The 25,258-nt window shown below is 32.4% G+C and overlaps 2 protein-coding genes across 4 annotated transcripts; both read left to right on the forward strand.

Moving 5' to 3' along the window:
* The first annotated feature begins 1,129 nt into the window (after positions 1-1,129).
* Positions 1,130-1,660, forward strand: LOC148192315 (uncharacterized). Its single transcript, XM_088098580.1, has one exon. The coding sequence runs from the start codon at positions 1,130-1,132 to the stop codon at positions 1,658-1,660; it is 531 nt and encodes a 176-aa protein (XP_087954706.1).
* A 13,732-nt stretch (positions 1,661-15,392) lies between these two features.
* On the forward strand, positions 15,393-23,534 carry LOC124848542 (S-adenosyl-L-methionine-dependent methyltransferases superfamily protein). Of its 3 annotated transcripts, XM_088098021.1 has the most exons (9): positions 15,406-15,525; positions 15,993-16,218; positions 17,338-17,472; positions 18,280-18,502; positions 19,033-19,219; positions 19,957-20,141; positions 21,473-21,610; positions 22,875-22,935; positions 23,072-23,207. In XM_088098021.1, exons 1-8 carry the CDS (start codon positions 15,426-15,428, stop codon positions 22,932-22,934), a joined length of 1,254 nt encoding a protein of 417 aa, XP_087954147.1. In that variant the 5' UTR covers positions 15,406-15,425; the 3' UTR covers position 22,935; positions 23,072-23,207. The 3 variants fall into 3 exon arrangements, with proteins under 3 accessions (XP_047182197.1, XP_087954147.1, XP_087954146.1); XM_047326241.2 differs by lacking the exon at positions 22,875-22,935 and having other exon boundaries at positions 15,393-15,525; positions 23,072-23,534; XM_088098020.1 differs by lacking the exon at positions 22,875-22,935 and having other exon boundaries at positions 19,033-19,201; positions 23,072-23,534.
* Positions 23,535-25,258: the final 1,724 nt, after the last annotated feature.

Genomic DNA, 25,258 nt, shown 5'->3' on the forward strand with positions numbered 1-25,258 from the left:
AACCTCCCGTGACTGCTCATCAACGTATCATCCGAATGAGTGTCTATTGGGTATTGTGGGATGAGTGTCTATTTGGTATTGTGGAATGAGTGTCTATTGAGTATTGTGGGATGAGTGTTTATGGGGTATTGTGGGATGAGTGTCTATTAGGAATTGTGGTATGATGGGATGAGTATCTATGGTGCGATTATTGTATGATGTATGATGGTGTCTGACATAATTATTATATGATGTTTGTTGGGTGTATCAAAGTAATTATGCATGTTTTATAAATGATTTGTTACATGTTAGCTCACCCTACTTGTTTGTGTTTGTGTATGTGCGATGATCGTATAATTTGTTATACGGGAGCAGATGAAGGAATGTCGTCTGATTCAGTGCCAATGAAGAAAGAGATAGAAAAATAAATTAGAAGAATTCGAGTTATATTTATGAGTTTGTAGTTGAAATATGAGTTTCAAACACACACACACACACACACACACACACACACACACATATATATATATATATAAATATATATATATATATATATATATATATATATATATATATATATATATATATATATATATATATATATCAACTATGAATTTTCAAGTGTGAGATTTTGGGATGTTACCTTAAATGTAATGCTATAATATATCAATTATGAATTATCAAGTGTGAGATTATGGGATGTTACATTAATGGTATTAGAGCGGTTCGTCCTTATGACGACCTAAGAGTTATGGATTTATCCTACGAACTCATATTATGAATCATAATGACAATAATTTTCTGTGTGAACAGAGAAATGACATGCACACAACCCAACTGTGAAACCTCTAATATGCCTAGCTTGGCAAGGGCTTTGGAGGCTATTGCATCTGCTCTTCAACAACAGGGCACTGCTTTAGTGCAACAACACGAAACAACTCTGCAACAATTAGAAGCGGCTAGGCTGAATTCTGAAGCCAGCCAAAGAGAACATGTGGAAGCCTTAAGGCAACTATCTGAGAATGACACGTCTGTGGAAGCTCAACCTCATAGGATTCAGGAATGGACCTTAGAAAACTTTGTACAACACCGTCCACCTACTTTTAATAGGAGGACAAGTCCGGACGAGGCTGATCTATAGATAAGAAATATGGAAAAGATTTTTTATGCGAAAAATTGTTCATCAGAAACTAGGTTGGCATACTCCGAGTATCAGCTGTTTGGAGAAGCAGTACACTGGTGGGACAACATGAAGTTAGTATTAAAGGAAGGTGGTGAGATTATTACCTGGGAAGTTTTTAAGAATATGTTTTATGCTGAGTACTTTCCGGACAATGTAAGATATGCAAAAGAGGTGGAGTTCTTGCAGCTCGTGCAAGGTAACAAGTCGGTAGCTGAGTATGCAGATAAGTTTAAACATTTGGGATGTTTCTACACCCAACCAGCAAATGAAGAATGGAGGTGTAGGAAATTTAAAAATGGATTGAGAGCAGACATACAATTAGCCGTGAACCCTTTAGCTATTAAAGAGTTTTCTGCTTTAGTGGAACATGCCAAAGTTGCGGAAAGGTTAACGAGTGAGATTGAAGTTCAACAGAAGTCACAAAGGGTGGGAGGACCATCTGGGTCACGAGTTGGACAGAATGTAAGGATCCGACCTTATGAAAGACCGCAGCCTTAAAGGAATTCTCATCAGCAACAACCCCAACAGAAAATAATCTGATGTTACATCTGCAGAGGACCTCATCTGAAGAGCGTTTGTCCACAAGTTACTATGCGCAACAAATGTTTTCTTTGCGGAGCATAAGGACATTTTGCTAGAGATTGTCCCTTTAACATAATAGAAACAACTCAACCTCAACAACTGCCTCAATAGGGAAGGACTAACAATAGGCCATAAGCGACTGGAAGAGTCTATGCTTTAACGGGAGCAGAAGCTGCCAAATTAGGTAACCTCATCATTGGATGTTGTATTATAATTGGTAGAGACTTGAATGTGTTGTTTGATTCTAGAGCGACACACTCCTTTTTGTCTGAAACTCTTATTCAAGAGTTGAACCTACCCGTGAAAGAGTTGTAGTATGATCTTATAGTATCTACATCGGCCTCTAAATTGATAAAAACATCGAGGATGTGTCCTCAATGCCCAATAGTTATAAAAGGACGTAGGTTCAAAGTACATCTTATATCTTTACCTCTACAAGGTTTAGATGTAATCTTAGGAATGGATTGGTTATCTGCCAATCGTATCCGTATAGACTGTAACAAGGAGTTGATTTTCCCTGATTCTGAAGAATCAGAGTTGTTGTCATTACAACAAGTGTTAAAAGAAGTAAAAGAAGGATCTTCGTGTTTCATTATCTTGACTCATGTGGAAGTTGAGAAAAATGAACAAAATCTTGATATTCCCATAGTTAATGAGTTTAGTGATGTGTTCCCAGAAGAAGTACCAGGATTGTCACCTCAACGAGAAGTACAATTCTCCATCGATTTAATACCTAGAGCTAGACCAGTATCGATAGCTCCATATCGAATGGCCCCAGCAGAGTTGGCAGAGCTAACGAAGCAAATTGAAGAGCTGTTAGAAAAACAATTCATCCGACCAAGCGTATCACCATGTGGGGCACCGGTACTGCTGGTGAAGAAGAAAGATGGTAGCTCTAGATTGTGTGTCGACTACAGGAAGTTGAACAAGCTAATCATCAAGAACAAGTACCCTTTGCCTATGATTGACGATTTGATGGATCACTTGCATGGAGCTCAAGTATTTTAAAAGATGGATCTAAGGTCTGGATATCTTCAAATTTTGGTTAAAGCTGAAGATGTACAGAAGACTGCTTTTAGATCGAGATACGGGCATTACGAGTATGTAGTTATGCCGTTCGGGGTAACTAATGCTCCAGCTTTGTTCATGGATTACATGAACATAATTTTTTGACCCTTCTTAGATAAGTTTGTCGTAATCTTTATAGATGACATACTCATTTATTTCAAAAGTCGAGAAGAACATGGTGGGCATTTAAGAATTGTGCTTGGGATCTTGAGAGAAAAGAAACTATATGCAAAGTTGTCAAAGTGTGAGTTCTGGATACAAAAGGTGCAATTCTTGGGACATGTTATATCAACTCAAGGCATAACGGTGGATCTAACCAAAGTGGAAGTAGTGCTACGGTGGGAGAGACCAAAGACTATAACGGAAATACGGAGCTTTGTGGGCTTAGCTGGATACTATAGAAGATTTATAGAAGGTTTTTCTAAAATAGTAGCGCCTTTAACACAGCTAACTCGCAAAGATCAATCGTTTGTTTGGACGGATAAGTGTGAGAAAAGCTTCCTGGAATTGAAGCAAAGGTTGACAAGTGCACCAATATTGATTATCCCAAATCCAAGTAAGTCTTTTGAGATTTATTGTGATGCTTCACACCAGGGGTTAGGTTCTGTGCTCATGCAAGAAAAGAAGGTAGTGGTTTATGCTTCAAGACAATTAAAGATTCATGGGAAGAATTATCCTACTCATGATCTAGAATTGGCAGCAGTGGTGTTTTCTCTGAAGATTTGGCGACACTATCTTTATGGTGTCCAATTTCAAGTATTCAGCGATCACAAAAGTTTGAAGTACTTATTTGACCAGAAAGAACTAAATATGAGGCAAAGGCGGTGGATGGAATTTTTAAAGGATTATGACTTTGAACTTTTGTATTATCCAGGAAAGGCGAATGTAGTAGCTGATGCTTTGAGTAGGAAGACGGTACATGTTTCCCATATGACGATCAAAGAATTAGAGTTAGTGGAGAAATTCAGGGATCTGAAGCTACAGATGGAGTATGAAGTAGATTTCATTAGATGTAGTAGTCTAACTATATCTAGTGACTTTCTAAGTTTAATCAAGGAGAAATAATTGGTGGACCCTAACCTGAAAAAGATAGCAGAATTGATCGAAACAGAACCAACAAAGAATTTAGGTTAGGACCTGATGGTGTATTAAAATTTAGAAGTAGAGTGTGTGTACCAGACAATGTAGAGATAAAAAGATTAATCCTTGAAGAAGGACACAAGAGACGTTTTAACATGCATCCCGACATGACTAAAATGTATCAAGATCTTAAGGAGTCCTTTTGGTGGCCTGGAATGAAGAAGGAAGTAGCGCAGTTTGTAGCGGCTTGTTTGAGTTGTCAAAAGGCAAAAGTGGAACACCAAAGGCCTGGAGGAATGTTACAACAATTAGACATACCAGAGTGGAAATGGGATAACATGGCTATGGATTTTGTTACCCATTTACCACGAACAATGAGAGGTAATGATGCCATCTGGGTCATCATTGATCGATTGACAAAAAGTGCTCACTTCTTAGCAATAAATCTGAGAATGTCAATGACTAAGCTGACACAATTGTACATAAAAGAAATAGTGAGATTGCACGGTGTACCTTCTAGCATTGTGTCAGATAGAGACCCAAGATTTACTTCTAGATTCTGGCAAACCCTACAGGAAGCTATGGGCAGCAAATTACGAATGAGTTTCTCATATCATCTCCAAACTAATGGACAATCTGAAAGAACTATAAAGTCATTAGAAGACCTATTGAGAACTTGTGTATTAGATCATCTTGGTAGTTAGGATGAAATACTTCCTCTTATGGAATTTACCAATAACAACAGTTTCCAAGCAAGCATATCTATGGCACCTTATGAGGCTCTGTATGGCAGACGATGTCAAACTCTGTTGTGCTGGTATCATGATGGTGAATCCGTTTTAATAGGACCTGAGCTACTACAACAAACCACCAATAAAGTAAAATTGATATGGGAAAGAATGAAGGCTTTTGAGAGTAGACAAAAATCATATGCAGATCAAAGGAGGAGACCGTTAGAGTTTGCGGTTGGGAATCATTTTTTCCTACGAGTAACTTCAACCACTGGTGTTGGAAGAGCCCTTCGCTCGAGGAAACTTTCTCCTAAGTTCATTGGTCCATACCAAATTTTGAGACGAATTGCGCCAGTCGCTTACGAGATTGCGTTACCCCCTCAGTTGGCTAATCTCCATTCAGTTTTTCATGTTTCCCAAATAAGAAAGTATGTACCTGATCCTTCTCACATTTTAGAAATAGAGGAGATTCAAATCTGAGAGGATCTCTCAGTGGAAGTACAACCTATTTGTATAGAAGACACTAAAACAAAGGAACTTAGAGGAAAAACTATCAATTTTGTCAGGGTGATTTGGGATAAGAGAACATGTGACTTTACATGGGAACTAGAAGAAGAAATGAAGCAATTATACCCTCAACTATTTTCTTGAAGTATATAATTTTCGAGGTCAAAAATTTTTTATTGTTGGGGAGAATGTAAGACCTATGAAAAATATTTACCTTAATAGTAACAATTTCATTACTAGTAGTAATAAATTTTTCTTTATGAATGGAAAATATAATTAATAAGTTTAAGTAAAAATAAAATGTGGAAAGCTAAATAAGAAATTTTGGTAGCTTAAATGGTAGAAAATTGTGGTGATTTCAAGAACATGGGTTCAAACTCTTTTCTACCTTTTTGTTTAAAAAAAATAAAATTTAAATAGTGATAGTGTATAAGCACTCCATGTTTGAAGTCATTATTGAGGGATCATATATGTCATGTGGTGATTAAAATATTAATATAATAAAATAATATTAAAATAATAAATAATATCAAAAAATTGTTAAATAGTAAAATTTTTGGACTATAAATAGCCATGAGAGGGGAGATTATTCTGCACAAAGAGAGGAAGAATCAAGTGAACAATGTTGAGAAATAAAGAAGAAAGAGTTAGGAAGAAATTTTTAGTTGCAAGAAGAGTAGAGGTTCTGGAGGGTTTTCGGGGAAACAAATTATGAGCAAGAGATTAATCTGGAATAGAGGTAGGGAAGCTAGCCTTTCTAAGCCTTTATATTATGATTTAGTATTGTTTTATTACTATTCATGTCTTGAAATTCTGTGTGAATATTGTTAATGAAAAACATAGGTGCTTATTGTATTGAATTTATGTGTTAATATTATATGTTGTTGTTTTGAATCTGTAAATAAGAAATTTGTTAAAAATTAGTTGAGGAACACTCTGGCTAAGGAAAGACTTGGTACTTAAGTTGTCCATGGTGACACACCTCTCTTTCCTGGAAGTCTACTCGATAGGTTTTTAACTTAAATCCTATTGAACAGATTAAGTACGGTTAAACTATTATGCAATATACTCAATTGATATAAAATATTGATGGATTCATCTTTCTGGAAGGATAAGAAGATGTCTAACCGACTATGCCAGATTCAACTCCTTAGTTCCCCAAAACGTTTATATTAAGGTTATAATTGTGATGGTAGGATAGAGGAATCTTAAAAACCTGAGTTGGTACATTCCTGATCATAGAGCAGCTCTAGTCAAATCCAGTAAGTTGTGACTAGTCATATGTAGTGGCGTTTATGGTGAGTTTGATTCGTCAAACATTTGATTCTTCTCCGGTGACCATTTATGGTGATATTTTAGTATTGTTAATTTATTTTGTGATATATTCATTTTGTATGATTTCTGTGATGATTGTATTTTATTATATTAGATTTGAATTTATGCATCTGAACATTATATGAGTATTATGGGGAGATTTTGTAATGGTATAATATGAGTTGAGTAATATGAGCATGGTATGAGTCTCGTGGAGAGATTCTGTAATGATATTGTATTTGTGTATATATTGATGTTGAGGGTCATGTTGGAGGAGGTTATCTTGATACTCTAATAATCATCCAGTCTCAAGTAGAGAAGGATGAATTATGTGGTGAGAGGGGCAGGAGGTCCTAGTCTATGTGCTGGTTTTGGACATAGTGTTGAGGACTAACCTTGTGGATGGTATGGAGTATTTTGGAAGTGTATTTGTAAGAAGAAGTAGAAGTCATCATAAGTGCATAACCTCTAGTGACTGCTCATCAACGTATCATCCGAATGAGTGTCTATTGGGTATTATGGGATGAGTGTCTATTTGGTATTGTGGAATGAGTGTCTATTGAGTATTGTGGGATGAATGTTTATGGGGTATTGTGGGATGAGTGTCTATTAAGAATTGTGGTATGATGGGATGAGTATCTATGGTGCGATTATTGTATGATGGTATGAGGGTGTCTGACATAATTATTATATGATGTTTGTTGGGTGTATCAAAGTAATGCATGTTTTATAAATGATTTGTTGCATGTTAGCTCACCCTACTAGTTTGTGTTTGTGTATGTGCGATGATCATATAATTTGTTATACGGGAGCAGACGAAGGAATGCCAATTAAGAAAGAGATAAAAGAATAAATTAGAAGAATTCGAGTTATATTTATAAGTTTTTAGTTGAAATTTGAGTTTAAAACATATATATATATATATATATATATATATATATATATATATATATATATATATATATATATATGTATATATCAACTATGAATTATCAAGTGTGAGATTATGGGATGTTACCTTAAACGTAATGCTACAATATATCAATCATGAATTATCAAGTGTGTGAGATTATGAGATGTAACAATAAACATTTATCTTTCATCTCAAAACACAACCAATACAGAGGAGAAAGCTAAACCCAAAAAAAAAAAATCACATTCAAGGATTAACATTAAAAAAATTTCAAATGCCACAAAATCTACGAAATGGTTAAGTATGGATTTTTTACACAAATTTCCAACACATCAAACATAATTATGTACCATTGGAATAATAACAAAGATAATCTATATAAGTTTCTTAAATCTTCCATAATTATGCATGTGCCATAAAATAAATAGATTTGCGGATTGTATTTTTTAAAAATATTTTTACTTATTTATATTATATATCAAACTCTTTATTTTCATTTTTTTCTTTCTATCTTACATCCTTTATTTGGTACCTTCTAGGCAAATTTTACTTATTACCCAAAGTCACATCAAAACTATACAACACTACAAGTTAATCTATTAACTTCCATGCCATATCAATTGATAAGCATGTGTGAATTCTAAATAAAAGGGTGAATGATGAGTGAAATGGTTTCTTTAAAGAAGGAAGGAGGTTAAGGAAGAATCATCAACAACTTTCTTAATTTCTTCATATTGTTAAAAGCTGGTTTTAAAATCTATGGTTATAATTAATGTAATATCTCAAAAGTTGAGAAATTTTTATTTTAACAGTCATACACAAATGATATTTGAACACAACTTTAATGATATGTATTCAAAAGATATGCATAAATAAATTTCAAATGTGCATCTATAGTCTACATCCAACAATCTTTATAATTAAGAAAATAAAAAGAAGTTCTTTATAAAATTTAGTGTTGACATAAATATACCAAACTACACATTATGAAATCACTATTAAACATCAGACCCAGCACTCCTATATTTGGTCTCTCCTTTTTCCCTTGAAAGTCTATCATTACTATTATATCTGTAGATTTGTTTGCTCACACCGTAAAACTTATCATCGCAAAAAAAATATAAATAACCAATAAAGAAGGTAAGCTAATGCTATATATATATATATATATATATATATATATATATATATATATATATATATATATATATATATATATATATATATATATATATATATATATATATATATATATATATATATATATAAGGATATAACTTTTTGTAATTGTTTTTGACATATTTTTGGATAAGACAATTTCACCTTTTATTAAAATTAAAATAGTTTTATTATGTTATAAAGTACACACTAAACTCGTAATCTAATCTCTCACTTTAAAAAAAATAACTATATTTATTTTTTATATATTTTTTGAAATATATCATTTTAACAGAAATGCGGATAAACATGTATGAAATTACACGTGTTTATGTTAGTAATAGTGATATTTAATAAGGATTTTCTATTTAGTGTATGCAAATTATTTTTGTATTTTATTTTTATTAATATTTTTATACTCCGCAGAAACACTCATGTAAAAAAATGAGAAGTATAAAAGTTAAACAAAACACAATAAAACAAAAGAGAAAACAGAAAAAAAAACTAATAGGTAAAAAAAAGCTCCACTTATATTAAAAAAAAAGTAAGTGTTCATATTCTAATTAGAATAAATAGTCTATTCATTATAACAAATATACTATTATTTGGAAAATAATTTCTAAATATTTTAAATTTATAAAATAAAAAATAAAATATTCTAATTGCATATTAATATTTAAAAGATTGTTTATTGTTATCGAGTATTAGAGTTATAGATTTTTAAAATAATGAGACTAAATATTTTAAACTTAAATAATTCAATAATATGAATAGAAACTCTTAAACTTGTTTCATTATAAAAAATACTAACCATCTCTCAAGAAACTTTTCCCTTAACTCTTCCTAAAGAAACTTTTTCGTTAACTCTTCCTGTATTCTCTTTACAATTTCTAACACTTAGATAATTTGTTTGGTGATCAAAAGATGTCTGAGTGATCATGATGGAGAATCCTTCCTTTCTATCGATCACTTTTCCTTATAAAGCAATTAAGTTTCTGCTACTTTTTCCTTTAATTCTTTAGTCATATTCATGTACAAGGTTCTCTTTGCATGTGTTACGTTATTTTTCTATCTATCTCTTTGTCGATCAAAGGTCCCAAGGACTTGCTATGATCATGCTCTTATTGTTTGTAAATTTCTCTAGAATTCCTTGAGCTTAAATTAAGAACAACGAGCTGTGTAGAGAGGTGGTAATTTCTTTTAAGGTAAGAGAAACTAGTTTTATGATTTAAGTATTTAATTTCAAGTATGATTAAGGAATTTAGAGAATAAAAATTTGAATTAGTTATATTAGCGATGTATGACTTTGTGATAATTGTGTTCTTTATTGATTTGAATTATGTGTATGAAAACTTCATATATTGTATGAGTATGTGTTTTGTTGGAAGTATCTTGTTAATGATGTTTTGTGAAGTGATGAGGTTATCTTGTGATTGAAATGTTGAATAAAAATGAAATTGTAAAGTTGAAGGTTTATTGTTGGTCAAAAAGAGGTGTCGTGGATATGTGATTTGTAGAAATAAATGGTAAAATAGGAGAAATGGGAATTTAGGATCTTTGGTAAGGTAAATTATGATTTGTTAGGATTGATTTCGTTATGTAAATTTTTTAGGAATGCATGATAGATAAGAAGGTTGTGTTTTTAAATAACTTTTAGTGTAATTTTGAGGTTTTGAACATTGAGTTTTGGAAATTTGAGGTATGAGGTAAAGATAAGGGTTTAGGTATGTTATTGAGTCACTTTCCTAATTTGGCCTACAGGTTAAAGTGGTTAGAATTGAAATTTAGTCTCTAGAGTGGTATTTTTAGTGAATTTGGACTGAAACTCATAATCATATAGTTTTAGATTTGGTTTAAGTGGAGTCCTATGCATTTGGATAGATCATATGTGTCTTAAAATGCCTAATGGAAGTGATAGAATTTCGTAATTATGCATAAAACAGGTAGGGAAGTATTGATAGGTGCATAGTCTGCAGATTTTGATGTTGCAGAATTTTGTAGGATGGTTGGGTGAGCAAGGAGAGCTTGCAGGGCGAGTAAATAAGGATGTTGACAGTGGGTTGCAGGGACTGGGTAAGCTCCCTCATTGATTTGTGGGAGTTCTCTATTTTCACACTCGTTGGGCGGGTGATTTTGGTTCGCTAGGTGAGTTTATAATGTTTTTAGGTGTTAGTTGCATGGGTTAAGTGAGCCAACTCGCTTAGTTGTGAGAGCTGGTTTTCTTATTGATTTTTAAGTGTTTTTTCTGCTATTTTTATTTGTGAATGATTGAATGATGTACCTTATATTCTGTGATATGGTTGAAAGGTGTAATGACATGTGAATGATGGTTATAAGGAGTTTAAGGATAATTTCTTTAAATGGTTACGTGTGTAAGTGTATGTATTGATATAGGAAGCTAGTGATTAGAGATTATTTAACGCTCTCAATAAACTCTAGTCTAGAGCAAAGAAGGATGATTATGTGGTGGAGAGTAGAAGAATGTCCATAATTTATGGCTAAATTAACCTTGGAGTGTGGTGATTTGTTGATGAGGATGTTGTAATTGTATATATACCACCTTAAAGGCAAGGTCTCTATAATTCAATATCAATACATGTATCCGAATAGTCAGTCTAGAATTAGATGGTGTTGTAATAATGTTATATTATTGCAAAAGAATATTTTGCAACGTTAATTAAACGTTGATGACAATGTTATTTTTAGAACGTTGGTATTTTATTAATTGGCAAAGAAAAAAAGTTAACCAACGTTCATATATTTAATTGCTGCAATGTTAATCATTTATGATTTTTAATTTCTTTTATTTAGTTTATTCTTCTCTCTAGTTCTATAAAGAGAGACTTCTTCCTCCATTCCAAGACACACCAAACTCTGTTTTCTCATTCTTCTCTCCTCTATGTTTCATTCTTTAGCTCTTTTCTTCTTCTAAAAATATTTTGGGTTATTATTTTATACTCTTTTTTAGAAATTCTTGCTAGTTCTGAGATCCTCAGAGATATTCTGGTAATTTCCTGTTATATCCTGGGAGACTTAAACGTGAATATATAGGCACAAGCTAGTGAAGTCTTAGTCATTTGGTTTCCGATCTTGTTACTATCCAAATTTAAAAAGGTATGAGGAGTTAATCTAGTTTTAAATTGCTTTACTTGTTGTTTGGGCATGGTTGTTGTCCAACTCATGAATTCTATAGAGTACCTGTGCATGCCGTTTTGTACCCATGTTGGAAAGGTTACTCTATGTTGTAGAAACTACATTGAGGGTCTGATGCTGTTTTAAATATATATGCTTGTTGTTTTTAGCTCCAAATGTTTGCCGTTTTGGTTTTAAAACTTTGTTGTTTCGACTGAAATTGTTGCACCAAATATGTTGCTATTTTAACTCTAAATGCTTACTGTTTTTAGCTCTAAATGGTTGCTATTTTGGCCTTAAAAATCTTGTTGTTTTCTATAAAAATTTGCACCAAAAATCTTGTTGTTTTCTGTAAAAATCTGCACCAGAAACCTTGTTGTTTCATTTAAAAATGTGCATCAGAAGCTTTGTTGTTTTGGAATGACAAATCTGCATTAAAAGTGTGTTGTCCTGGATGTTTTATTTTTCTTTTTTCTTTCTACACCAAAAGTAGTTATTTGACTGAAAATACTGCATGCTAATCCAGAATTAAAGGGAATGGATTAATGGCTTATAATTTGTATTATTTTGGGAGTGGATTTTAAGTTGAATAAAAGTTTATGACTCAATAAGGTCTATGGGTGTAAAATAAGGTGTTGTTTATTGTGTCCAGTAAAGTGTTGAATATATTTGAGTGTTGATTTGCTAGTTCTTCTTTAAAATTGTTAAAGTTTAATAAGATTTTATTAGTGGGTAATAGGGGTGATTGCTTGATGTAAAAATGGGTTTTTGGACATATTATTACTAATTCGTTAACCATACCAAGTACTATAGAATTGGTTATTTGAATATATAATTCTAATTTTGATTTGGATTAGATTATGGCTTCACGTTCACGTTGATTAGTATGTTGTAAAAATTGTTGAACGTACTTATGTGAACTACTTGGTTGTTATAGTTGTCCATGTTATGGTTAAGGTATATTTTTTGGTAATGTGTATAATGTTATTTGAATGATTAAATCTAGTCAAGTTTGGTTTGAGTGTGTTCATGGAATATTTGTTGGGTTGTGAATGTTAGTGTACATCCTTATATTGAAGTGCATAGATATATATGATATGTGAATGTTGTCCAAATATAAATCTTGGAATGTGTACATGTGGGTTGTGAATTAATGTGATTTTAGGTATTAGAATCATAAGGAAGGGAGATAGTATATTACTATTCCAAGAACAATATGTTGAGAAACTTCTTAAGAAGTTTGAGTTTTATTTCCTAAAACAAGTGAGTATCCCTTATGATGTTAATTTTAAATTAATGAAAAATAAAGGAGAATTTATATCTCAGCCTCAGTATGCCCAGATAATTGGGAGCTTACTGCACTTGATGAGCTTTTCTAGACTTGATATTGCTTACGCAGTAGGTAGACTGAGTAGGTACGCTCAATGTCCAAATTAGGAACATTGGAATGCACTTGCTAGGCTTATGAGATACTTAAGAGTTCAATGGATTATGCCATTGAATATAGTGGATTTCCCGCTGTACTAGAAGGGTACAATGATGCTAACTGGATCTCTGATTCAGATGAGACAAAATCCACTAGTGGTTATGTATTCACACTTGGGGGTAGTGCGATTACATGGAGATCAGCCAGACAAAAAATTATTGCAAGATCAATAATGGAATCTGAGTTTGTTGCTCTTGAGGTGGCTGGTAATGAGACTGAGTGGTTGAAAAACTTCTTAGCAAACATTCCACTAGGAATGAAACCAACCACATCGGTGTCAATACACTGTGATTGCCAATCGGCAATAGCTATAGCTAAAAACAAGAATTACAATGGAAAGAATAGACATATCCAATTGAGACACAATTTGGTGAAGCAGTTGCTAAAGAGTGGAACTATTTCCATTGATTATGTGAAGTCAAAACGGAATCTAGTAGATCCTCTGACAAAACCCTTAGGAAGAAATATGATCTTAGAAACATCGAGGGGAATGAAACTTAAGTCATTGGCAAACAAACAAGTGATGGTAACCCAACCTTTGTGATTGGAGATCCCATAAATAAGGTTCATATGGGTAAAAACAAGTCACTTGTTAGTTCTGATAACACTAATTTGATTTTAATCAATTATGTCTATTCCTATGGTGTGTATGTAAGTGCTAGAGACTGCATTATTGAGAGACTAAACTTTGTTATTAAAATTTTGTGGTGAAAGAATTTTAGTTTAAACAAAGTTTTTAATGATTTTCATATCCCTTATGGGTGGTGTATGATTTGCAGCATACACTTGATAAAATCACCTATATGAGTGTCAAGTGGGGCCGCTTGCATGAGATCTTGGCATGATCTCTAGAGCACTCATGAATACTGGGCACGCGCTTGGCCTAGTAAGCGTAACACAGTGATAACAACAAGGATTGTGGGGGTGTATTGTGATTAAGAAATCTCTAGCACACGTCAAGTGTCTTTGGTTCATATAGCTTGCTATACCAACTACACTGTGTGTTAAGTATCTCAATCTAAGACTGGTTCATATAGCTTGCTATATCAGCTCTAATGTTTTACATCCTATGAGATCCAAAATAAAAGTTTCTTATCTTTTCTTTCAGCTTCTTTTGCAATAAGTGGGAGATTGTTGTAATAATGCTATATTATTGCAAATGAATATTTTGCAACGTTAATAAAACGTTGATGGCAACGTTCCTTTTTAGAATGTTGGTATTTTATTAATTGGCAAAGCAAAAAAGTTAACCATCTCTCTATCTCTATAAATAGAGAGTTCTTCCTCCATTCCAAGACACACCAAACTCGGTTTTCTCATTCTCCTCTCCTTTGTGTTTTATTTTTTAGCTCTTTTCTTCTTCTAAAAATATTTTGGGTTATTATTTTATACTCTTTTTTAGAGATCCTTGTTAGTACTGAGATCCTCAGAGATATACGGGGAAGTTCCTATTGTATCTTGGAGACTTGCGCAATACACCACAGATAAATATTCTGGAAAGTTCCTATTGTATCTTGGAGACTTGCGCAATACACCACAGATAAGTCTTTAAGGATAGTGACTTTACATGTCTCAGGAAATACTGCTCGTGATTTTGTCAGCATGTTTACAATAGATGGTAATTTGTGTATGAATATTGATTGGTGAATGATAGTAATTTATTTAATGACAATTATAAATGATGTTTGTGTGTGCTTTTTAATAAACTAGCTTACCATTTTTTTGTGTTTATGTTTGTTTGTTCATATCGTGGAGATGCAATGATTTTCTTTACTATGTGAACAGATGAGAATAGATCAGATGTTAGGAGATAAAGCCATAGTAAAGAACCAACCTTAGTCTTTTTAGTTGTGGATGTTGTATATACATTTGTTTATAAATATATATAGTTTTTTTTATAGAGTCTAACCACACTTTAACTTTTCTAGTGTAAGATAATTTGTTGATAAATATATTATTCTCTTTTATATTATATTATAGTATTATAGTTATATTTGGATAACTAAAAAATTTATATATGTTTTTTTTACTGTTTTTATTAATATGTCATTTATTTTATAATAATGTTAATATTATTGAAAATTTGGGAGATAATAATTGTGACAATATAAATATTTAGAATCTAATTTTATATCATCGGTTTTTCTTAGTACATTATAACTTTAATATAATATATTTAGTTATTTTATTTTTAAATAATAAATAAAATTACAAAAAATAAAAAATAATTCTAGAGTATTTTTATTTTCTTCCATACTAACCAAATCGCAGGAGAAGAACTCGGAAGAAGAAATGAAGCCGCTGCAAACGCTGCTGATGAAGTCACTCTCAGTTTGTTCTCTACCAGCTTCTGCTTCCACCCTTCAACAAATTGCCCTCCATCAACCAAAAGGTGTCATTTCTCTCTCTCTCTCTCTCTCTCTCTCTCTCTCTCTCTCTCTCTCTCTCTCTCCCCTCGTGTTATGCATGTATTTGGGTTTTTTGTTCCTCAGTGAGAGAATGAGCTTTTTTCGATTTTGGGCATAGAGTGATTCACTAGTCCAACTTACCAACTTTTTTAAATTAAAAGGCATTTTGAAGAGAAGGGTACCTGAATGAGGGTTTTAAGTTGCAGTTCTCCTAATCGATATTGCAGAAAATTGGTGGCAAATGTTGTTCATGCACTTACAGAGAGTTCTGTACTAATATCTTAAACTTCGAGCTAAGGAAAGCGTGGAGCTTTTTTGAATAATGGTTATTAATTAATAATGTTTTCTGAGAAAGCAGGAGGTGCTATGGATTAGTTCAAGTGTCATACATGGGAAAGTTATATTCTTTTAAACTCACTGAATTATTTTATGAATAGTTTGGGTTTGGTAGGTGTTGCAAAGGTTGTGCTGAAAAAGGGGAAGACACAAATCTTTAAGGATGGCAACCCAATGGTGTACAGTGGAGCTGTTGATAGAATAATCGGGCGGCCCCCTCCTAAGACTGGAGATGTTGTTCTTGTAGCCGATGGGACGGAGAAACCAATTGGATGGGGTTTGTACAACTCGGTTTCTATGTTCTGTGTTCGGCTCATGCAGCTTGAAGATGAAGCTACCAGGTTTGTATATATATATATATATGTGTGTGTGTGTGTGTGTGTATATATATATATATATATATGTATGGATGTATGGATGTATATATGTATGTATGGATGTATGGATGTATATATGTATGTATGGATGTATGTTTTTCTTGGCAATGTGCTACCTTGATAAACAAACCAAGACAAGAATCTAAAGGGTACAAGTTACTTTGATAAGAAACTTGGAAGCACAACGCCACAAAAGCTTGCTATTTTAATTGGAGAGTCCAAGGCTTAGAAGCCCCACATTCCTATTCTTTCTGTGGGGGACTCAAGTCCTAAAACTTGCACTTGGATTCTAACATTCTACCATGCTCAGCAGGCTTGGTGCCCATGCAAGTTTTCTGTGCACTAGCCCTTTGACTAGTCCTGGGTGACCATTGTACTGCATGCGTCACCAGCTACACCACACATTTTCAGCTACGAGACATGGTGGAATAGGCTGTGATACTGATTGATGATTACAAAAACACTCGGGGGAACTCACCCTTCAAAGATAATACTAAAGGAGGAAGAATCAAACACTTGAATACCCTAGCGGCGTCCCATAATACTCAATTCCCTATGATAGCATTGTTCTTGAGAACTGATGTCTCAACAACTCACACTCTTTGAAGTTCACTCGGTGACTCATCATTTGATTTCCTTTTTGGTTAGAACCTTCCATTGGTCAAAACCCTCCTTAGTAGCCTTATCTGAGACACCAAAGGCAACTCTAATACTATTTGATAAGATCCTTGGGGAAACCACAGCACAAAAGCTAACTATTGTGATTAGGGAGCTCAAGACCTTATATACCCCACGATAGAAGTCCACACTTATTGACTCAAATCCTTTACATTGCATTTCGATTGGATATAACAAAACCTTTGATAATAATGTTCTAATAGCATGACATTGTTACCAAAACGTGAATTGCCTAAGTTATGAAATTCTGGTAAAATAAAAATGTTGACATGATAATATTTACCTGAGAATATATTTTCTTAAATTTCACAAGAATTGCAATAATGCCTGAATAACTCAATAATTCTTAACATTGCTTTTCCATTGCATCACCAGACCTCTGATCATTAATTCTTGATAATACAGCGATTCATATTGTGCACTCAATATGGAGAAACTGATTGAAACAAGAATTGATGCAGCTGTTGAAGTGCGTAGAAGGTTGGGTCTTCCATCAGTCCACACAAATGCATACCGCCTAATCAACAGTGAGGGTGACAGGTGAGAGATGTAGGTTTTAACTTTTCTTTTTTATGTTTCAAATTGTCAACTTTAATGTACTGTATCAGGCGCTCATTTATGCTAAAAGAAAAATAAGAGTTAGGATCAGAAGATAGATTTTATTTGTAGCACCCTTGCCAATGTGGCAAGGTGGATAGGAAGGAGGGGGAAATGGTCAGAGTGCAAAGATAAAGGGGAGGGAAATTTTGGGGAAATGGCAGGGAGTCATTTGGTGTGTTTTTGGTGGAGCCACTGGGTGTGAGTGATTTTCATCTAACTTAGATTATTAGTAAGTATGCTATATGTTAAACTTCATTTCATGATTTTCTTTAATAATACACATAGCATGCCTGTGTTTACCATTATGGCTACCGATCACTTTATAAATTGATGTATTACATCTTCTTGATTTTGTTAAATGGAAAAGAAAACTTAGTCAAATAGTGCCGAGACCATGTGTTTTAATGATGTGTAGTTGATTTATATAGACAAGTTATATTAATTACACATAATGAGAATACTTGGTTTCCTCTATATCAGATAATCTATCACTACAGAATTGCTATGCAATAAATACATGATATTTATCTTTATTTTCAATGCTTTTCTTGTGATGTTGTTAACAATAATCTAGTTATGCACAGTGCTTCCCAGTACCAACAGTAAATGCTATTAATATCTGGTACATGTTTTACCAGATGCATATATCTTTTTATTTGAATTTCTATCCTTACAGCTTTAAATGCAAAATAAGGTCTAATCAAGAAGATTGCATGGTTTTGAATTGGGTTTGACTGTTCCCTACAGATTATCAGGATTGATAATTGACGTCTTTGGAGATGTAGCTGTAGTAGCATCATCTGCTGCTTGGGTTGAGAAATACAAATCAGAGATAGAGGCATGCCTCGGGAAAATCAATTATATCCATCATATAAATTGGAGGCCATCTGTTGATATTTTGAAGGAGGACGGGATGAATGAATCTGATTTAAAAGAAATGCATTCATCTACATGCCCTGAAAGAACAAAGGTATGCAACGATCAACAGTGCAATTTTTTCTTTACTTAAACCTTGGGGGCAGGGCATACATTGTTTTGTATGGGAAAGGCTAATCCCGAGTTTGATCTTAGTAAAGGAGCATGTATTCTGCATAGACAACAGCCTTACTTTTTTCTTCATAGATTTCTTTGCAGTCATCAAATTGATGTGGGGCACAAAATAAATAGCCACAACAAATAATAAGTGCTCCATATGGTTAATCACAGTTTGAAGAACCACTTCTAACACGCATATGTCTTATGAAGATGTAAATGAACCGAACTTGTTGAATGGAAGCTGTGATGTTTTTACAGAAGGGCGAAAATACACTGGAATTTCCATATTGAGTGAACATAATATATTCTTGTGTGTTTTTGTTCTCGATTCTTGTGTGTTTTGTTATTCTCGTATTATCTACTGTCAATTGTATATTTTTGCTCTACAATGTGTTATATAGTCATATAAGGTGTCTAGAACTAAGGATCTGAGACCTGCATTCTCACTTCTTAAGATCTTTTCAGATTGTGGAAAATGGAATTGGATACACAATTTCACTTAAGGGCCAGAAGACAGGATTTTATGCAGATCAGCGTGAGAATCGGCAGTTTATATCAACAATTTCAGATGGTCTAAAGGTTCTTGATCTTTGCTGCTATAGTGGTGGTTTTGCTCTAAATGCTGTGCGTGGAGGTGCTTTAAATGTCACTGGTTGGTTATATGATTTTAGTTCTCATCTTTTTTATAGCAATTATCACTGCTTACAATTGACATTATAATGCTGTTGATACTTTGCTGTTTTACTGTCTCATGCTTGAAATTTGGAAAGGAAGGATGCATACATCGTAGCATCCTTGAGCTAGTGATGTTAAGTATTCCTCACTCGAATCCAAACTTGGAACTAAACTTATAACATTTATCGCTAAATTTTAACAGTTAAACCTATTAATAATTAATCATTAATCAAGCAAGAGTCTTCCCATATTGTGGACCATTGATCTGAACGGCTTTAAGTCATCGAATTGCCTGCATATCATATGTATATCAGCTGTGACTCATCCTGTTTGTTAGAGAAGAAGATTAAGAATGGGATGAAAACTTAAGAGTGGGAATGACCGACTCTGTATAGTTTGTCTCCCTAACCGTATATAGGCCCGCCCCAGTAAGTTATAATAACCTAAGAACTATTCTGTATTACCACTGTGAGTTTTTTATTTTTATTTTTTTAAAGTAGGTGAATTTCTTTTCCCTGGCTTGAAATACTGTAAGTCTTCAGAAGTAGATTTGACATTCATCAGTAGCAATTGAGAATTTTCTTTTTATATTATAATAATCTTCTAAAAAGTCTTTGCAGAAACAAATATATTCAGTGATAGTTTACTTGATCAGTATTATATTGTGGCTACTGAACTGATTTAACGAGCTGATTATTCCAACAACTTTGTTAGGTATTGACACATCACTGCTAGCTTTGGAGCTTGCTAAAGAAAATGTTCTACTCAACAGCATTGATCCTGGAAGAATATCCTTTTTGAAGGAAGATGCAACTGAATTTATGAAGGGTGCTCTCTTGAGAAATGAATCTTGGGATATTGTCATCATCGATCCTCCTAAACTAGCACCAACAAAAAAGGTACCAATTATGTTTGTGATATGGTTTATGTTTTTTGTTTATTTTTTCTTTCATTTTGTAGTATGATCTATAACATTCTGTTATTAACTAATATTATTATTAGATTGGTTGTTATGGTTGTACCTGTATATGTGTGTCTGTAATTCTGTTATGTTTGGTGAGTTTATCTGGTGTATCCACAAGGTGCAACAGTTTATTCTACGGTCTAAAACATCTGATACTTAGTTTTGTAAATTCTCAACCACTTTCATTATGACACTTTCTTGAAGATCTTCACATAAGTTGGTCTAATGTTTCTTAGATACCCCTTTTATTCCCCAAAACATGTAACTACCTTAAAAATAAACATGTAACTATCTTAAAAATGTTTCCATTTTGAGGTGATTAAATATATCTCTATTGTTTATACATTTCTTAATGAATCTAGCGATTTGAAGTGGTATTTGCATTGCTAGTCTTCTGTTTACTGATTTGCTGCAAGTAAAAGATTGAAGTTTAAACCCACTCCTGCCTTTGGAAAACAAATATTATAAAAGAATAATAGAGTTTAGTAATTCTACTGTACGTGATTGAGTTTAGTAATAGAGTTTTGATTGAGAGTATAGTTATTTTAAGAACATTTTTATGTCATATTTAAAGTAACATTGTAAAGGTTTTGTATGATATATAGATAGATGGATGGATAGATAGATAGATAGATCTGCTAAGAGTTAGTGATTACAGGCTTTGTTGTGAAATCATCAGATTCATAACAGAATCATATACTCTCCTTCAATCTGATTGAATTGTTTGGTGATATTACTTTTGAATTTCAGAAGGCTTTGTTGTGAGTCGACAGATTTTGGATTTTAATTCTTTGTAACTTACACAACAGATTTTTCTCTCTTTTACCAACTTGTTTACTGTTTTGGGGGATTCCTTATCATCACATCTCTAATTTATGTTCCTCTTTGTCTTGGTGAGCTACTTTTAATCAAAGAAAAGAAAAATTTTATTCAGTTATTTTCATGTGTTGTTGGTTTTGAAACAGTAACACAGGGAAATTGCAAGGCAGTTGAGGTCGTACTTGTATATGTGATGCACATAGAAATGCTTACTACGTTGAATGTTTGATTGGAAACAAAGATAAGATTAAGGCATGCTTTTTTCAGTCATTGAATCTCAATGAAGATATTTAATGCCATAAACTGTGTACTTGAAACTGAAAACAATAGATCTTGCAAATTCTTGTTTGAGCTGGCATTGTCTCTAAAATTTTACAATTAGCAGGTCATTGTTTCTTCTACTTACTCACTGAGTTTTCTCTCTTTGAATGTTTTATCACCTTATAGGTTCTACACAGTGCATCTGGCATGTACCGGAATTTGAATTCCCTTGCCATGCAACTCACCAAAAGAGGTGGTCTTCTGATGACCTGTTCCTGTTCTGGAGCTGTGACCCAAAGTGGGATATTTCTACGTATTCTTCAGGTAAGTTATATGCTTTAGATCTAAAACCTGGGCTCATCAGCCAAGACTTTAAGTTTTCTAAATGATTTTTGAAGGTCACCGAGTTTACGAGTCCTAATTTTATGTCCTTGTTTTATCAACAGACTGTGGATAATTTTGAATAATAAAAGAAAATGTTCAGTGAAATATTTAGCCTTTGTTTTAGAACAAATTGCACTCTCCTTGTATCAAATTATGCTAAACAACATTCAAATTCCCTCAGGTTTTAAAATAAACACCCACCTCTCTTATGTTTGTAATAAAATGACATTCACATTCTTGTTGGTTTTTAAATATATATTCACCTTTCTTATGCTTTTAGTAATTGATATTGAAGCGAGAACATGTCAAGGTGTACAAACAACTCAAATACTAACCTTTTAATGTGTAAATTTTTTTACATAATTGGTTAAAAAGACTATAACCATTCATTTCTAGAGTTTGAAGACCAAAATGTATTAAAATTTCAAACATAGACAAATTCCAATTTTGCATTAAAGTTATGAGACTCAAAACATATTTAATCCATTTTTTTATAAGGGAGGTGAGTGTCACTTTATTAAAGGCATAAGAGAGGTGAATGTTATTTGTTAAAATCATGAGGGAAGTTAATATCTTTTTAAAATATATAGGGAGTATGAGTTTTATTCATTCAAAACATAAAGGAGATAATTGTTTTTTTCTAAATGATAGGATATGTTAGCATCATGTAAATGTAATTTTTAATCATAGCTTATTTTTCAAAAATTGTTGAATATTAAATTTCATGGCTGCAAATTTTGGTGCAAGTTTTTCCAAATAAGTTGTACAGAAAAAGGGCTTTGATATAAGTTGTACACAAAAAGCAGAAGTATAACAATACAAAATGTTATCTATATTGAAATGAAATCTTTATTTATTTTTAGATAACTGTCCTCATATATTTTTTGTTCAGACATATTCATATTCATGAAAAGAGTTGTGCAAATTTATTTATCTGTTTATAAAATAAAAATTGATGACAAAACATGAAAGAAATAAACATTTCAGCAAGTTCTGATGTTAAAATAAAATAGAAATATTATTAAAAGAAAATAAATAACTAGGATTATAATTTACAAAAAGTGATTTAATTATACTATTTGAACAAAATAGATTATTTTCATCTCATTTTTGGTGAGCATAATCTGGAATAAACTTATTTTGATTGTAATTAATTATAACAAATTCAAGGTCTTGTTTTGATGAGAAATTTTTGTGGCTTTAGGATCACATAGGATTAGAGAAGACTTACCAATTCTTTACTCACACAAGAACCTTAATTTAAGGTGATTTCTTTTAAATGGTTAAGCACCGTTGGATGTATATACTTATAAGCAATTTCTATAAAAGCTCTAAGAATTCATTTGTTCCAATTGTATTCTCAACTCTGAAGTTGCTCTTACCCTTATTTCTTTTTATTAGGGTGCAGCATCTATGGCAGGTAGGAAAATCACTGTTCTCAGACAGTCTGGAGCAGCATGTGATCATCCTATTGATCCATCATATCCCGAAGGCGCATACCTGACCAACATTCTTTTGAGAGTTTCATGAGTAATGTATTTAAGTGATTTCATTTCATTCATTCAAGTTTTTTTTTTCTATTATATATTTTAATGCAACTTTGCAAAATATCCTCACACCAGAATCAGTGAAAAAGACATCAGTAGAAAGGAAGAAAAAATGATGATAGGTTTGTCTCAGTTATTCTCATACTAATTTTATCATTGAAATTGAAATGTGAAACTGTCAGTCACAGTTTTACAAGAACAAGGGATGGAAATCAGAATGAGACCTTCTAAACATTGATGCTATCTCAAAGATGTCTCTGAGAATTGGATTGCATTAGAAGTCTTGGGTTGAAGACACTTTCACTACATATTCGTCCTTTCAATGGCTTGTGTTTTGTCATTGTGTTCACTTTGGGGTGATTCGGGGAGATGATCTAGGGAGTGTAACTAAATGGATTTGAGGATAAATTTTTGTGTGTTTATTTGAGTGGATTTGAAGGTAATTGAGAGTAAATTTAGAGGTAAAATTTGTGAGAATTACTGTAAGATTTGATTGATTTGACAGTTTTAAAAAATTTGTTTAATTGGTAAAAATTGAAAATTATCGAAATGTTTCTAGTTATTAAAGTAATATAAAATGATAATTGTTAATGTTATATTTTATTATAAAAATGTGTATAAAGACTAAAAAATTAAAATAATTATTAAAATTAATTTTTAAAAAGTAAAAAAATTATAATTTAGTAAAATAAATTTGTTTTATTATTATTATCATTATTTATTATTATTATTATTATTATTATTATTTTTTATTTTTTTATTATTATTATTCTTTGTTATTATTATTATTTGTTATTATTATTATTATTACTATTATTATTTTTATTAGTTATTATTATTATTATTATTATTATTATTATTTGTTATTATTATTATTATTTATTATTATTATTTATTATTATTTGTTATTATTATTATTATTATTTATTATTATTATTATTGTTATTATTAGGATTATTATTATTATTATTATAAGTACTTAGTCAAACCCTGCAAATTAGACTCTTGGATATTTCAAAAATTGAAACCTCACTTTTCTCTACCAGTTTTACATTGCAATACTTCACTTACAAAAACCTTCATAATTGAACTCATCAATAATACTCCTTGCTTGAAATGAAGTCATTGTTGGCAAACTCGACAAAACACGCAGACGAGTTTTTGACCACAATTTTACCATGTTAATTGACAAAACTCCACTCTACATGGCTCAACACCAACAACCACCACTGGTTTCTCGATTCACCACCCCTTCAACCCACCACTACAACATCAACACCATCACAATTCTCAATAGCCCTTTTACGACCCACGTTTCTTCCAAAGCGCGTCCTCCGCTTCCTTCTCGTCACCACTTTCAATGCTCTCACTTAATCCATCACGCTGGAATCGAATACCATATTTTGGAAACCAAATACATAATGTTTGGAACCGAATAAAAGGAAGTAGGAATCGAATACAAGTTCCATATAAATTCCTCATACGCCTGGAACCGAATATGGGTTGTCTGGGAACCGAATACGCCACCAACAAATCACTGTTCTTCATCTTCTTCAGCTTCAAAAGTCATCTTCATCTTTCAACCAGTTTGTTCTTCATTGTAAGTCTATAGTGACTATATAAATCAATGTTCTTCTCATGTTTTTATTATTAATCAAAATATTGGACTGAGTTCTTTGTAATTAGAACAAAATATGTGTGATAATTGGAATTGGAATTATAAATTACGCAGAGGATAAATGAGACTTTGCACAACCAATCCCTCCAAATCTCTTCACTTTCACAGATGATAAAAAAAATGATGCATCCCACAAATCCTTTCAAACCGTTCCTTCCATTTTTTGTCAAGTGAACACATAAATCACTTCATTTCTTCACTCTCAATCTCCTCTGAACAGTGAACACATAAATCACTTCATTTCTTCGCTCTCAATCACTTCTGAACAGTAAATTATGTTCAAGTAAACACAACACAAATGAAGTGAAAGGATTTTTTTTTATTTACATATTATCTATTTTTATTAGTAAGAATTGAACTTTA

The sequence above is a fragment of the Vigna umbellata genome, chromosome 9 (genome assembly GCF_029865625.1).
Source record: "Vigna umbellata cultivar VRB3 chromosome 9, Vumbellata_1.0, whole genome shotgun sequence".
Classification (NCBI taxonomy): Eukaryota; Viridiplantae; Streptophyta; class Magnoliopsida; order Fabales; family Fabaceae; genus Vigna; species Vigna umbellata.

Coding starts and splice junctions, on each gene's coding strand:
- LOC148192315 (XM_088098580.1), top strand. CDS start 1,130: ATGGAAAAGATTTTTTATGCGAAAAATTGTTCATCAGAAACTAGGTTG.
- LOC124848542 (XM_047326241.2), top strand. CDS start 15,426: ATGAAGCCGCTGCAAACGCTGCTGATGAAGTCACTCTCAGTTTGTTCT. Junction 20,142..21,472: donor AACTAGCACCAACAAAAAAG/GTACCAATTATG, acceptor ATCACCTTATAG/GTTCTACACAGTGCATCTGG. Junction 21,611..23,071: donor TATTTCTACGTATTCTTCAG/GTAAGTTATATG, acceptor TCTTTTTATTAG/GGTGCAGCATCTATGGCAGG.